The 16,788-nt window shown below is 42.3% G+C and overlaps 1 protein-coding gene across 2 annotated transcripts; it reads left to right on the forward strand.

The window, feature by feature from the left end:
• The first annotated feature begins 5,128 nt into the window (after nucleotides 1-5,128).
• znf622 (zinc finger protein 622) lies at nucleotides 5,129-12,772 on the forward strand. 2 transcript variants are annotated; one of them, XM_060929508.1, is made up of 7 exons: nucleotides 5,129-5,214; nucleotides 8,058-8,633; nucleotides 8,754-9,008; nucleotides 9,244-9,406; nucleotides 9,710-9,825; nucleotides 9,971-10,114; nucleotides 12,287-12,772. In XM_060929508.1, the coding sequence occupies exons 2-7, from the start codon at nucleotides 8,063-8,065 to the stop codon at nucleotides 12,418-12,420; spliced, it is 1,383 nt and encodes a 460-aa protein (XP_060785491.1). In that variant the 5' UTR covers nucleotides 5,129-5,214; nucleotides 8,058-8,062; the 3' UTR covers nucleotides 12,421-12,772. The 2 variants fall into 2 exon arrangements, with proteins under 2 accessions (XP_060785491.1, XP_060785501.1); XM_060929518.1 differs by having other exon boundaries at nucleotides 8,757-9,008.
• The last annotated feature ends 4,016 nt before the right edge of the window (nucleotides 12,773-16,788 follow it).

The raw sequence follows: 16,788 nt of genomic DNA on the forward strand, positions 1-16,788 counted from the left end.
ACTTGGACACTGTTAGTTAGCATGTAAAAACGGAGTTACGCTAACCTGAATAACGTCAACTTATCTGAAGTACTTTCAGAAATGTTTTAGCATAATCTTGCCAAATAAACAATGTAGAAATATTTCTTTTCTAGTAATGTTAGATACCCAATATGACTTTGAAAAGAGTTTGCTAGCATGTCAGTTGGAGCGTCATTGACTAGCTAGCTTAACGTTAAACCGCCATGATGGCACAGCATGTGTTCGTTTTGTGAATTCACAAAATAATCCAGTAGGTTGCTTCAAAGGCACGAGGTTTTGTAAGTGTTGTGACAATAATACGACAATGTGTTGACAGAAAATGTACTTTTAATACTTAAGTATTTTTAAAAGCAAGCACTTTAACTTAAGTAAAAATTTGACTGGACAACTTTCACTTGTATCGGAGTAACATTTAACCAGCGGGATCTGTACTTTGACTTAAGTAATGAAGTTGGGTACTTTGTCCACCTCTGAAAATACATACATTTAATTCAGCTTCTTTCTTAATTTTTTTTTTTTGGGTACAGCCCGGTCTCAATGGTGTATTTTAAACTTGAAGTTAGACTGCCTTTCAGATGTTTCAAGTGTAGGTCATAAAAAGAATTTTCCCTGACACCAAATTATTTTTGTTTAGTGGACTGAAAGCTACTGAATTCGAATCACAGACTTCCAATTTTATTTTTTATTTTTATTTTTTAAATCGAACAATTAAAAATTTAGGGCCACATGGGTCCGTGTACTTTTTCGTTCATTCATTATTCTATTTTGGAAGTCACATGAGAAATGAAAAAGGACTCGTTTATGAATTTTTACACTTGTGTATGACTTGTGAAATGGAATCCAGAGCCATGTTTTGATGTATTTTTAGTTATTGAAAATGAGTCATTGAACAGCAGAAAAAGGGAAAAAGCAATTTTGAAAAATGCCGTTCTGAATTGCGTTTTAGTTTATTTAGAACTTAGGTTTTGGGTGACCTGGAAGCCTAAGCTTGTGGGCGGGTTGGGAGCGTTATGGTTTGTTTATTCTCATCCGGATGACGTGGTGCCTTTGGAGGCATATTCCCATGGTTCAGAAAAAAATGGCAAAGTCCCACTGCTCAGTTTTACCATGGGCGTCAGGGCGGAAAAATGGCAAAGTCCCACTGCCTAGTGTTACCATGGCCATCAGGCGTTAAAACGGCAAAGTCCCAACTTTCAGTTTTACCAGGGGCCAGCGCGACTCGGAGGCCCGCGAGGCAGAAGGTTTTTAATCCGCCCCTGGGTTGGGGTGGCCTTAAGTGTGGGTGCCCATGCCCTACTGGTGCGCCAGGTTAGGGTCCCAAGCGGGGTGGAGCGGAAGTCGCTGCGGGGTCAAGGGAGAGCGTGCCGTGGGTGGGAGTGAGTCATTTATTTATTTAATTGAATACTCCCTGCATCAGTGGCTCTTGTTAAGGCACGGAGCGGAGTTCACCTCGGGGGGAAATAACGTCCCCTGGCTGGGAGCTGACGGGCCCTGGCAGCGCAGCTTCGTTGGGGTAGAGGGCGGTGGTCTCTGGCTGGCATGTTTGGGGAGGCTGGGATCTCCCCTGCCTGAGCTACGAGCGTCCAAAGTCGGGCTGGAGCCACTGAAAGAACCGAAACCTAAGCGGAGCGCCACGGCTCGCCTCGGGGCGAATTACAGCCCGAGGCACGGGGCTAGCCGGCCCTGGCAGCGCTGGTTCATTGGGGGAGAGGGCAGAGGTCTCTGGCTGGCAAGTTTGGGGAGGCTGGGACCTCCCCTGCCCGAGCTACGAGCGTCCACAGTCGGGCTGGAGCCTCCGATAGAAACGAGCTGCTGCGCTCTGCTTAGGTTTCGCCTCGGGGTGAATTACGTCCCGAGGCACGGGGCTAGCGCGCCCTGGCAGCGCTGGCTCATTGGGGAGAGGGCAGAGGACACTGGCTGGCAAGTTTGGGGAGGCTGGGACCTCCCCTGCCCGAGTGACGAGCGTCCAAAGTCGGGCTGGAGCTGCCGATGGAAAAACGAAACTGAAGCCGAGCACCGTGGTTCTTCGTCCCGAGGCGCGGGGCTAGCCGCATATGGAGGCATATGAAATTCAATAAATGAATATTACAAAATAAGAAAACGATCAGAAATGTTGTCCACTTTTCTAATACTACTATTTGATGATGGCAATACATTTCGAAAACAAAATAGAGCCATTTCTGCTTGCATTGTTTCAAATAAAACACCAAGCTGCACCCTTTTTTAAATTTCATCTTTCATTCCAAAATAGAATAATGAATGAACGAAAAAGTACACGGACCCACATGGCCCTAAATTCTCAGTTATTTTTTCCTGCTTCACCATGACCCAATTCAAGATACTATGTCATGCATCATGTAGTAGGCTTTCCCTGTTCACGCAAGGCATTGTGGGATACAAATTTGAAACAGGAGAAAAAAATGGAGGACGTCAGTGTGCGAATGAAACGTGAAAAACCGACTACAGTAACGGAAAGCGAGAAGAAAAGACATTGTTATATACGAAGGAAAGGAAACGCAGGACCAAACTAATAAATATCGGCGCTCAGTGAGCACCTCGGTGTGATCAGCTGTTCATTTAGCGACAGAATGATGGAACTGTCAATGCACGGTCAAAGGTAAACCTGTGTGTGTGTATATATATATATATATATATATATATATATATATATATATATATATATATACACTGTGTGTGTGTGTATGTATGTGTGTGTATATATATATATATATATATATATATATATATATATATATATATACACTGTGTGTAATATATATACTGTGTATATATATATATATATATATATATATATATATACACACACACACACTTCCTCTGTCTGCTTGACTGCACAAAGCGAGCGATTTTATGCACATTATTTGTTTTAATCCCCTCAAATTAAATAACTTCCCAGCCACAGAATGACCTGATATTTTGTGAGATATTACAGAAATAAACATTTATCACAATGACCACATTTCAGAGGGAACTAAATTTCACCGATTTTATGAAATAGAAAGGCCGTCTAGCTTTAAGTCTGAAAGAGTTAAAACTAGATGATCATGTTTGAGGGATTTGTAGTGCACATTCAGAGCTTTTTGGGACGCTGGAAACAGTGAATACTAATCATTCATATTAGTAATACTTGGATAAAAATCTAAATACTGTATTATGAATTCGATATTGGGTTTTTTTTTTTTTTGGTAATCCCTGTCATGTAGCACATTTCAACTTCAACCTGTATGATGAACTTTTTCAGGTATTAGGAAGCATTTAGGAATTTCATTCCTTTTGATGAATATTTGTGTATTTTAAATGCTTAGTTTTGAAGGGAAATGGGGTATATATAGTACCAGTCAAAAGTTTGGAAACGCCCTCTAATTCAGTGGTTTTTCTCATCTCATTATCTCTAGCCGCTTTATCCTTCTACAGGGTCGCAGGCAAGCTGGAGCCTATCCCAGCTGACTACGGGCGAAAGGCGGGGTACACCCTGGACAAGTCGCCAGGTCATCACAGGGCTGACACATAGACACAGACAACCATTCACATTCACACCTACGGTCAATTTAGAGTCACCAGTTAACCTAACCTGCATGTCTTTGGACTGTGGGGGAAACCGGAACACCCAGAGGAAACCCACGCAGACACGGGGAGAACATGCAAACTCCGCACAGAAAGACCCTCACCGGCCACGGGGCTCGAACCCGGACCTTCTTGCTGTGAGGTGACAGCGCTAACCACTACCACTGTGCCACCCTCAGTGGTTTTTCATTATTTTAAAATTTTCTGAATTGTAGATTAATACTAAAGTCATTGACATTATGAAGAAATATATATGGAATTAGAGGCAACAGTGCTAACCACTACACCACCGTGCCGCCCGAAATGGAGGTCAGTCAGTCTGAAAAATTTCAAGAACTTTGAAAGTATCCCCAGGTGCGGTCACAAAGACCATCAAACGTTATGATGAAACTGGCTCTCATCAGGACCGCCCCAGGAAAGGAAGACCTAGGATTACCTCTGTTGCATAGGATAAGTTCATCGGAGTTACCAGTCTCAGAAACCGCAAGTTAACAGCACCCCAGATAAGAGCCCACCTAAATGCTTCACAGAGTTCAAGTAGCACACACATCTCAACGTCAACTGTTCAGAAAAGACTGCGTGAATCTGAACTTTATGGTCGAATTGCTGCAAAGAAGCCACTTCTAAGGAAGAACAACAAGAGGAAGAGAATAGCTTGGGCCAAGGAACACAAGGAATGGACATTAGACCAGTGGAAATCTCTCCTTTGGTCTGATGAGTCCAAATTTGAGATTTTTGGTTCCAATCGCCATGTCTTTGTAAGATGCAGAAAAGGTGAGTGGATGGTTCCTACACGTGTGGTTCCAACAGTGAAGTATGGAGGAGGAAATGTGATGGTATGGGGGTGCTTTGCTGGTCACACTGTTGGCGATTTATTCAAAATCGAAGGCACACTTAACCAGCATGGCTACCACAGCGTTCTGCAGCGACATGCCATCCCATCTGGTTTGCGCTTAGTGGGCCCATCATTTGTCTTTCAACAGGACAATGACCCAAAACACACCTCTAGGCTACGTAAGGGCTATTTGACCAAGAAAGAGGGCGATTGAGTGCTTCGTCAGATGACGTGGCCTCCACAATCACCTGATCTAAACCCAATTGAGATGGTTTGGGATGAGTTGGACCGCAGAGTGAAGGCCAAGCAGCCAACGCGTGCTCAGCACCTCTGGGAACTCCTTCAAGACTGTCGGAAAACCATTTGAAGCTGATTGAGAGAATGTCAGGAGTGTGTAAAGCTGTAATCAAAGCAAAAGGTGCCTACTTTGAAGAATCTAAAACATATATATTTTGGTTTGATTAATATTTTAAAGTTTACTAAACGATTACGTGTTGCTACATAGTCTGAATGACTTCAGTATTAATTTACAATGTAGGAAAAAAAATAAAAAACATCGAATTTTTATTACATTATAATTGATATGTTTATGTTGAGTGACGCCCTTTGAACCACTGCTTTACTTCACCACAAGATGGCGACAGAAACCACACATCGCGCCGGATATGAGTTCCGGATTCTTATTTCCGGTTCAAAGGTTACACTTGCTTTTCCTTGGTCATGTAAGAACGTGGATTTAACTCGAGTTTAAACAGTGGATACCTAGAACCCAGGTGAGACAGGATTTAGTCCTAAAATATGTATTTATTTGTTTAATATATTTATATGTGTGTTGTGAATTAGTGGTGCTGTTAACTGGATATTAAAGAAATTACAGAATCTACACTACCGTTCAAAAGTTTGGGGTCACCCAGACAATTTTGTGTTTTCCATGAAAAGTCACACTTTTATTTACCAACATAAGTTGTCAAATGAATAGAAAATATAGTCAAGACATTTTTCTGGCCATTTTGAGCATTTAATCGACCCCACAAATGTGATGCTCCAGAAACTCAATCTGCTCAAAGGAAGGTCAGTTTTATAGCTTCTCTAAAGAGCTCAACTGTTTTCAGCTGTGCTAACATGATTGTACAAGGGTTTTCTAATCATCCATTAGCCTTCTGAGGCAATGAGCAAACACATTGTACCATTAGAACACTGGAGTGAGAGTTGCTGGAAATGGGCCTCTATACACCTATGGAGATATTGCACCAAAAACCAGACATTTGCAGCTAGAATAGTCATTTACTACATTAGCAATGTATAGAGTGTATTTCTGATTAGTTTAAAGTCATCTTCATTGAAAAGAACAGTGCTTTTCTTTCAAAAATAAGGACATTTCAAAGTGACCCCAAACTTTTGAACGGTAGTGTAGTTTGCATAGATATGGAGTTGTGTTGAATTGTTGTGGTTCCTTTTTCTGTTCTGTTAGAGAAAAATAATCATCTCCTGAGTGAAGTAAAGAGAAGAAAGATGTTCACATCAGGGGTCACCAAACTTTTTTCTCTGGGGGCCACATTGTCGTTCCTGACTGTGATGGGGGGTCGGGTCAGATATATAACATAGAATTGTATGACCCAGACAATTCTGACCACCAGCAGGCCTCGTTGTGTAGTAGAGATTACTAGCCTGGCACAGCCATCCCCACTACTATATCAATACTTGATTCCTGGCATATATTTGTTTATCTTTACTAGTGGTTTGCAAAAGTAGTAATCCGCCTCACAGCAAGAAGATCCGGGTTCGAGCCCCGTGGCCGGCGAGGGCCTTTCTGTGCGGAGTTTGCATGTTCTCCCCGTGTCCCCATGGGTTTCCTTCGGGTGCTCCGGTTTCCCCCACAGTCCAAAGACATGCAGGTTAGGTTAACTGGTGACTCTAAATTGACCGTAGGTGTGAATGTGAGTGTGAATGGTTGTCTGTGTCTATGTGTCAGCCCTGTGATGACCTGGCGACTTGTCCAGGGTGTACCCCGCCTTTCGCCCGTAGTCAGCTGGGATAGGCTCCAGCTTGCCTGCGACCCTGTAGAACAGGATAAAGCGGCTACACGTAACGAATGAGTAATCGAGTCTTCACACTTTGTTTTAATTTGAAATACCACAGATATTCAATGTATTTCTTTTCTAATAAAAATAACATCAAAGCTGTCAAGGTAAGAAACATCTGTCTAGTTGAGGTGATTGACACTGGCAAAGGTGAGTGGAAAATTATAAATTGTAGGTAGGCCTGTTGATATTATTAATAATTGTGTGCAGCACTTAATAAAGGTCAAATAAATAGGCCTAGAAAATAAATACATTTAAAAAAACCAGTGAAATTATAATAATATGAGCAATAGATCAACTAGCCAGCTCTTATGCCTATCCATTTGAGCATGTTCAGTAAACGTTTTTTAGGTCAAGGTGAAAATGAAATGAGCAGTCGGCCATTTACAGGTCAAAACTAAAGCATAATACAGAATAATGGGAATCAAAATCAGTAGTATATGTAGGTGAGCTGGATTTGTACTTGTTGATTTGTACCTCTTGTCGGGACACACCTCCTCGGCCACAGCAAGCATGCATACTTTAACAAAGTCCCCATCAGTAAACGGCTTTCCATGGGTAGCTAGTAGGTGAGCTACCTTATAGCTAGCTCGGACAGCAGCCTGGTTGATTTGGGTTTGGTGAAGGAATACATTCTGTTGTGCAGCCAGTCCGCATTTCATCCTCCGAATCCTGTCTTCTCTTGTTTGCCCTTGCAAACTAGCATACTCTTTGTGGCGGGTTTCGTAGTGACGACGCAGATTATATTCTTTGAAAACTGACACGCTTTCTTTACATACAAGACAAACTGCACGGTCCTTACACTGAACGAAAAAATAATCGGTGGTCCAGTGTTCTTTAAAAACTCTGCACTCTCTGTCAGCTTTTCGCTGACTGCTAGCCATTTTGCTGTCCTGAACACTGACAGTTCTCTGCGCATGCGCTGCCTGTCACTGCTTGATCGCGAGCATATGACGAAAATTCGGAAAATATGAATAGTTCATTTTATAACTAAATATCAATTTTAATTGATAAAAATCAACAAAATACAAGATGCAGACATGTTATTATTTGCCAAAAAGCAATTAAAAAAAATAGGCCATGACCACTTTTGGGGATTGCCTCATAGGGCCGGTTCAAGTGGTGGGGGGGCAGAGGGGCTGGGTGGCGGGCCGGAATTGGCCCGCAGTTTGATGACCCCTGTTCTACATCCTATACAGGATGCAGACATGACAGAAAAGAGTCATTATGGATGAAACAAGGCCACTGTGTTCGTACTTCTAATCCTTGAGGTACTAAGAGTACTATGGGTCCTTTTTTGACCAGGAATGAATGTGAGGAACTTCTCACAGAAATATGACCATAGGATATTTGGTGTGTGAATGGGAAGTGGGTCCTAAAGACTCAAGCCATTAAAGAAAAAAAAAAAAAAAGGTTGACAAAAAATGACTCGGTTGAACGTTATTCCATATTGGAATTACTGAAGACTAAAACCCTTGATTACCAGCAGATGATCTCTCACAGATATAGAAATAAAACTTTGTGTCTCTTGGCAGCCGTGATGTCCGCATACACCTGTATCAGCTGCCGTGTGCAGTTTGCCGACGCTGACGTCCAGCGTGCGCACTACAAGACCGACTGGCACCGCTACAACCTGAAGCGCAAGGTAGCCAGCATGCCCCCGGTCACCGCTGAGAACTTCCAGGAGCGTGTGCTGGCCCAGCGAGCAGCTGCCGAACAGCAGCTGGCGGATGCGCACAGCCTCACCACCTGCGACACCTGCAACAAGAAGTTTTCGAGTGCCAACGCCTACAACAACCATCTGCAGTCGCACAAGCACCAGCAAGCTGAGAAGAAAGCCATGGCTGCCGCCCAGGAGGCGGTGCAGCGCATGAACGAGAAGAACCTGGAGAAAGGAGCTGAGCTGGATAAGGACGCTCAGAACGAGGCGATTCAGAAAGCGATGAGGGAGGGGCTGAGGCAGAAACAGAGACACGCCCATTCAGAAGCCACGCCCACAGACAGGCAGGTTAGGAAGAAGCCGGATAAAGCGCCAAGGCTGGAGTGGTTTGAGCGGCAAGCAAGGAAGATCGAGACTGAAGAGGAGGAGGAAGAAGAAGAAGCAGATGAAGGTAGGTGATTTGATTTTTTTTTTAAATACAAATTAAACAAACAAAATGTGGAAATGTTTATGGGGGTCAATACGAATGCAACACTATGACAAGCTATGTATGTACTGACAACTTTTCAAGAAGAATGGGAAGACGTTGATATTGATGATGATGATGATGATGATATGGAGGCTGATGAAGAGGAGCAGATGGAGGAGGGCAGTGTGGCCACGCCCACTCCTGCTGCAGGCTCCATCCCTGTGACCAACTGTCTGTTCTGTTCGCACCACTCACACACTCTGAGCAAAAACGTGGCCCACATGACCAAAGAGCACAGCTTCTTCATCCCCGACATCGAGTACTTGGTGGATCTAAGAGGACTCCTTGCGTACCTGGGTGAGTCTGATTGGTTGATATTCTTTAACAGATCGTAGGAGAATGTAGCATTCTTGTTTCCATAGTAACAGCTTACGTGATGTTTTTTTTTTTTTTTTGGTAAACAGTCAGTTTTGCACCATGAGAGTCCTCATGGTTTCTCAATAACACGACTTCAAGACTGAGTGAACGACCGACTGTTTCAACTCGCCTTTATTCGCCGATGTCCGTTTACTTTTCTCTCACTATCCTACAGGAGAGAAGGTTGGGTTCGGCAAAGTGTGCTTATGGTGTAACGAAAAAGGGAAGTCGTTCTACTCTACTGAAGCGGTGCAGGCGCACATGAACGACAAGAGCCACTGCAAACTCTACACCGACGGAGACGCAGCGCTCGAGTTTGCCGACTTCTACGACTTCAGGTACGGTTTCTCTTGTGTCGTTGAGGTAACTGCGGTTTTGTCCCGTTACAATACAGATCATTTGGCTTTTTATAACACTGCTGCTGCGTTCTCAATTCTCATTGGTCGGCAGCTTTGACAGTAATCCTGGTTCGTTTCCGTAGTAACGTTAAAATCGCACCACTGAACCTAAGACTAATAATAAACAGAATTACGAACTTCTTGTTTTTGAACAGAGAAAAAAAAATCATTGATATCGTGAAGATTTTTTTTTTTTAAACTTAAGAGAGCAATGCTGTACTAAGAGTTGTGTGTGTATATCAGGAGTAGCTACCCAGACGCTCACGATGGAACTGATGTAGAAATGAAGGACGGAGAGCTTCCCGATGAGAGGACGGTGGATTTTGACGACGATACTTTCGAGCTCACGCTGCCGTCCGGTGCGTATGATGTCACTATGAGAGAGAGGAGCTCAGTGATGTCTTTATTTCACGGACATCCATAAAAACAAATATACCGAGGAGACATTTACTGCAGCACTGTTTGTCCTGCTTGTGTTTGATGCTTGTGTTTGTGCCGCTGCAGGGGCGAAGATTGGTCACCGCTCGCTGATGCGTTACTATAGGCAACGTTTCGGGACACAGAGGGAGCTGGTACCCGTACACAACCAGCGTGCGGTGGGGCGAGTGCTGAAGCAGTACCGGGCTCTGGGCTGGGGTGGAGAATCTGGTGAGGAACTTATTATTATTATTATTATTATTATTATTATTATTGGTCCAAGCACAAACTGCTGTAATGCACCACTTATGATGTAATCCACCACTAAGCTCTGCCCGCTTCAATTTGTATAATATGGACTTTTTTTTTTTGGCCACTCTAGAGGTCTGTGCGGGTCGGATTTTTCAGTCCCGCCCCCGCCCGCGCCCGCATTGTGCAGTCCCACGCCCACCCGCAAAGAATTATGATTTTCAGTCCCGCTCCCGCCCGCGCCTGCCATATTTTGTCCTGCTCCCGCCTGCAAATCCCGCATGATGCAGACGTTCGCGTGATTTCTCAGGAAAGTTCTTGTCTTGACACAGCGTGATGGTGCCCCGCTCCCTACTTTGAATGGATTTGAGCATAAATGTCTACAGCTCACGTTCACGTTTGTTATTATTTACCTGTTTCTGAATTCGGAATGTTGAAATGGCAGCATGTAGACCTAATAATAATAATAATTTAAGTAGGCTAATCATTTAAGTATGCGCTCTCCCGTGGTGCGTCTCCTATGAATAATTAGTGTGAAAGGAGAGATGGATCGTACTCTTTACAGTCTAGCTGCTATCGTTTTTCTAAGCAAAGTCTCTGTTCCAAATTCCTGGCAGTTTCAAAAGCTTATGAAAAACCTACATCATGTCACAGAGCGTTAATCACGCGATAAAAAAAGTAAGCAGCACTTACTTTTGAAGCACTGTGAGCTTCAGTAAAGGAGCTCTGCTCTTCTGCCATGATCGGAGATCTCAAACAAGGAAGAGGAAAGGAATCAGAAATGTACAAGAGTTATTTATCCTCTCCTGGATCAGAATCAGAATTCTGATGACCAGCTCATCTAAGGTGTCATTGGGTTTACATTAGACCGTATCAGCGGATCATCAGATTAACGTTTTTAAAACGATTAGCGTGCACGCAGCAACGCCAATACACGATTCGCGTGCACACAGCAACGCCAATACACGGATACGCTCGCCTCCACAGGCATCCTGCACTCCAAATCACTCCGCCCTGAACAGCGAGTGCCCTCTGGAGGGTGCGCACTCCGGCCCTGCGTAGCTCACAGAGCGCGCGAGTGAAGCGCACGAGCAGTGATTCGGGACTGAGCCGCTGTGTGTATGCTCTCAGTGCATGTCGGGCATGCGCGTCACTTACCACTTGCAAGTGGAAGGTTGGCAAGCCTAAAGACAATCATAACTACACAATGGGCAGTATTTGCATCAGTATTTGCAGTATTTTCATACTTTTATACTCTTTAATGAAAGGTGATACAAGGCGGAAGTCCGCGCCGTTTTTCAGCAGTCGCGTCACATGACCAACACCAGCGAATCAGGAAGGTGGATGTCACAGTGACGTTGTCCAATGACGACGCCAGCTAGAGCTCAGCACAGCGTATCCGCGTATTCTCAATGTTTACACAGCACCGGACCAGACACGATCTGGATTGAATATGTGGGCTCTGGCGGATTCCCGTTTCCCGGCGTTTCCAGGCGTTTTAATGTAAACGGACAGTGCATCCGCGAAGAAAACGAGACAGATACGGTCTAATGTAAACTTGGCCTAAGGCATCATGTTAGTGTGGGTAACTGGAGGCTGGGTGTGAACGGCGAGTCATTAGAGTGAACAAAGGATTTCCCGTTAGGGTGATCAATGGCAAATTTAAGATGCCATTCCTCACTCAGTCTGACTCTCTCTGCAAATTTAGGCATCTTAAAATGTTTTTATTAATGCCAAATAAAATATCCAGCACAAATTATATATGATAAACATAAATTAATAATTTATAAATTTTATTTTAAACACGTTTTTAGTTAGCGGGACTGCAGCTTATCACCGCTCCCGCCCACGCCCGCATATGTGCACTCCCGCTCCCGCATATGTGCACTCCCGGTCCCGCCCGCGCCTGCAATGAGCTTTCAAAATTTGTCCCACGCCGCACTGCTTTGCCGCGAGTCCCGCGGGAGTGCAGGGCTCTAGGCCACTCCTCCTACAAATTGGGTCAAATCTTCATGAAAAAAAAATGACACCACTTCCCAGTCATTGATTATTTTTCTGATAACAACGTGCTCCCAGGAGTCTTGTTCCTGACTTATCATTGCTTACAGATGTGGCTGGTATTTGCATATGCTGTTTTTTTTTTTTTTTCTCCAGGTAAAGGCTCGGTAGTCCAGCAGCAGAAGGACATGCAGTATGTCCAGAGGATGAAGGCAAAGTGGATGTTGACAACAGGAATGAGCAACAACCTGACCAAGCAGCCCCACTTCAGGGCCCAGGTCATATTCTAAACCCTGTTTCGAATGATTCCTTGATGAGTTTCGGATCCTCGGTGACACTGTGGTCCTGCAGAAGTTTGGTTCCGTTTAATGACCACCTGGACTTTCTGAACAAATTAAATGCATTGATGACATGAACAGGATGTCCATAAGTGCTTAAAAACACTTACTTAGTTTAACTCACCAGTTATAAATATATCGGCTCACTAAAACCCAGATGGCTGGGAAGTTTTTATGATTTAAAAATCAGCTAAGTTGTTGTTGTACTATAGAATACGTTAATATCACAACTCTGGAGAGAACTGTAAATCTTTTCTGCACACCAAGTTATAAAATAAAATATTTTTGTTGGATGACTTCAAAATTTGTGAGACAATATTATTTTGTAGAAACAACTCCAAATGTATTGGCATCCTGAGTATATAAACTGGCCATGTCTGAATTGTAGTTTTAACACTTTCTTTGTAACTAGTGCCGCTTATTATTATTATTATTATTATTATTGGCACCACTGTACAGTTAATACTCTGTGAAGCCTCTTCCTGAAATGAGGTTGGAAAAGAAAGTGCATGGTGTAGTGAAGAAGAAGAAACCTTTATTTGTCACATGCACACTTCAAGCACAGTGAAATTCATCCTCTGCATTTAACCCATCGGAAGCAGTGAACACATGCGTGCGCACACTCGGAGCAGTGAGCAGCCACACCAGAGCGCCCGGGGAGCAGTCATGGGTCAGGTACCTTGCTCAAGGGCACCTCAGCCCAAGGCCACCCCACGTCAACCTAACTGCATGTCTTTGGATTGTGGGGGAAACCGGAGCACCCAGAGGAAACCCACGCCGACAACATGCAAGCTCCACACAGAAAGGCCCTCGCCGGCCCCTGGGCTCGAACCCGGAACCTTCTTGCTGTGAGGTGACGGTGCTAACCACTACACCACCACGCCGCCCACAGTATAGTGTGTTGAACATTTTTGTTCTTGTTGTAATTCCTTTTTTCCTCTTTTCTCCCCCTTTTAAGTCTGACTTTAATTGTGCTAAAAGTTTGTACAACCACTTACAACCCCGGTTCCAAAAAAGTTGGGACAAAGTACAAATTGTAAATAAAAGCGGAATGCAATAATTTACAAATCTCAAAAACTGATATTGTATTCACAAAAGAACATAGACAACATATCAAATGTCGAAAGTGAGACACTTTGAAATTTCACGACAGCAACACATCTCAAAGTTGGGACAGGGGCAATAAGAGGCTGGAAAAAGTTAAAGGTACAAAAAAGGAACAGCTGGAGGACCAAATTGCAACTCATTAGGTCAATTGGCAATAGGTCATTAACATGACTGGGTATAAAAAGAGCATCTTGGAGTGGCAGCGGCTCTCAGAAATAAAGATGGGAAGAGGATCACCAATCCCCCTAATTCTGCACCGACAAATAGTGGAGCAATATCAGAAAGGAGTTCGACAGTGTAAAATTGTAAAGAGTTTGAACATATCATCTACAGTCCATAATATCATCAAAAGATTCAGAGAATCTGGAAGAATCCCTGTGCGTAAGGGTCAAGGCCGGAAAACCATACTGGGTGCCCGTGATCTTCGGGCCCTTAAATGGCACTGCATCACATACAGGCATGCTTCTGTATTGGAAATCACAAAATGGGCTCAGGAATATTTCCAGAGAACATTATCTGTGAACACAATTCACCGTGCCATCCGCCGTTGCCAGCTAAAACTCTATAGTTCAAAGAAGAAGCCGTATCTAAACACGATCCAGAAGCCCAGACGTCTTCTCTGGGCCAAGGCTCATTTAAAATGGACTGTGGCGAAGTGGAAACCTGTTCTGTGGTCAGACGAATCAAAATTTGAAGTTCTTTATGGAAATCAGGGACGCCGTGTCATTCAGACTAAAGAGGAGAAGGACGACCCAAGTTGTTATCGGCGCTCAGTTCAGAAGCCTGCATCTCTGATGGTATGGGGTTGCATTAGTGCGTGTGGCATGGGCAGCTTACACATCTGGAAAGACACCATCAATGCTGAAAGGTATATCCAGGTTCTAGAGCAACATATGCTCCCATCCAGATGACGTCTCTTTCAGGGAAGACCTTGCATTTTCCAACATGACAATGCCAAACCACATACTGCATCAATTAAGATCTAAGACAGTTGAGCAACTCGAATCCTACATTAGACAAGAATGGGTTAACATTCCTATCCCTAAACTCGAGCAACTTGTCTCCTCAGTCCCCAGACTGCTGTAAAGAGAAAAGGGGATGTCTCACATGGCCTTGTCGCAACTTTTTTGGAATCAGGGTTGTAGTTTTACGCAGGGAAACAGGAAAGGGCCAAATGCAAAAAAAATTGACTTCCTGGAGTCGACGCTTTTACAGTACGGAAAAATGAATAGTTAGTTAATAATTATAATAAAGTCTCATTTTTAAAAGTTTTTTGCAAAACAAGTGAGAATGTTTTCTGTTACATGACAGTCTGTTTTTTTTTTTTAGGTGTTTTTCAACTGTAATGTTTGTGCTATAATGAATGGTGTTAAGCTAGGTGTTTCCTCCAGGCCGGTAGGTGGTGCTGTTTGTATATAATCGACACAGGCCACGAAAAAGGAAAACAGGCGAGGTCGTGTCAATGTTTGTCAAACCACTCAAGTCAGTTATATGTACAGATTCAATGTCAGTTTTACAAAAGTTTTTTATCAGGTAACTCAACAAGGGAAGACTTAGTAATTGAAGTTAAACATCTCTTAGCTCACATAAGGAATATGGGACTTACTATTGAGTTTTGTTGGATACCAGCCCATATAGGAATTAAAGGCAATGAAATAGCAGACCACATAGCCAAAGAATCCACTGATAAAGAACAGATAGACATTCATATTCCACTGGGAAAAGGAGAAGCTAAAGCCTTAATTAAAACAGAGATTATGAAAAGATGGCAAAAAGAGTGGGAATCAGAACCCAAAGGTAGACAATACTTTAATATGCAGAGTCAGGTATGGGGGAAAAGAATAACGTCAATGGGATTTAACAGAAATGAGGAGGTAGTATATACAAGATTAAGACTGGGACACACAGGTCTTAACGCAACATTACAGATATTAGGTAAAAGTGATGGTCTTTGTCAAGGATGTAGAGTTAAGGAAGATGTTGAGCATGTTTTATTTCATTGTAGTAAATACAGTTATCAAAGACAGAAATGGTTGGAGCTTGCCCCATACGAAAAAAAACAGTAAAGAACTTATAAGAATTTACCACTGTCTTAGTAGTAAATCCTTATAAATATATATAAATAAATATATATATATGCCATGTATGATTTACTCCTGAAAGTGGCCCCTTTTGCATTTTCCTCATACAAATTTATGAAAATCTAGTATGTATGAAGTGAACATTGTGCATGGTTTTTACAGATAATGTGTATGATGAATTACACCGTCTTTGTATGCTTCATGTAATGTTTGTAGTTTTAAATTATATTTTACAGTTTAAAATGTATATGCCTTTTATATGTAAATCCACACAAACATATGTTTTTGTTTGAATTGTGGATGTATCGTAAAGGTATTCTATGATGTTTTTTATGTGTCAACATTACATTGACAGTAATTGGTTGACATTTTAAAAACATAGATAAACCTGAACAATTCATACAAAAAACCCTCTATTTTTACATTTATAGTAATTGATCGACATATAAAAACATCTATAAACCTAAAGAAGTCATACAATAAACCTGTCTTTTTCAGTAGGTTGACATATAAAAAAACATAGAGAGCCATCATAGAATACCTTTACGATACATCCACAATTCAAACAAAAACATATATGTTTGTGTGGATTTACATATAAAAGGCATATACATTTTAAACTGTAAAATATAATTTAAAACTACAAACATTACATGAAGCATACAAAGACAGTGTAATTCATCATACACATTATCTGTAAAAACCATGCACAATGTTCACTTCATACATACTAGATTTTCATAAAAAATTTGTATGAGGAAAATGCAAAAGGGGCCACTTTCAGGAGTAAATCATACATGGCATATATATTTATTTATAAATCCTTATAAGGATTTATCCTTATATTTACAACCCCGATTCCAAAAAAGTTGGGACAAAGTACAAATTGTAAATAAAAACGGAATGCAATAATTTACAAATCTCAAAAACTGATATTGTATTCACAATAGAACATAGACAACATATCAAATGTCGAAAGTGAGACATTTTGAAATTTCATGACAGCAACACATCTCAAAAAAAGTTGGGACAGGGGCAATAAGAGGCTGGAAAAGTTAAAGGTACAAAAAAGGAACAGCTGGAGGACCAAATTACAACTCATTAGGTCAATTGGCAATAGGTCATTAACATG

This window comes from Neoarius graeffei, chromosome 1 (assembly GCF_027579695.1).
Source record: "Neoarius graeffei isolate fNeoGra1 chromosome 1, fNeoGra1.pri, whole genome shotgun sequence".
Taxonomy (NCBI): domain Eukaryota; kingdom Metazoa; phylum Chordata; class Actinopteri; order Siluriformes; family Ariidae; genus Neoarius; species Neoarius graeffei.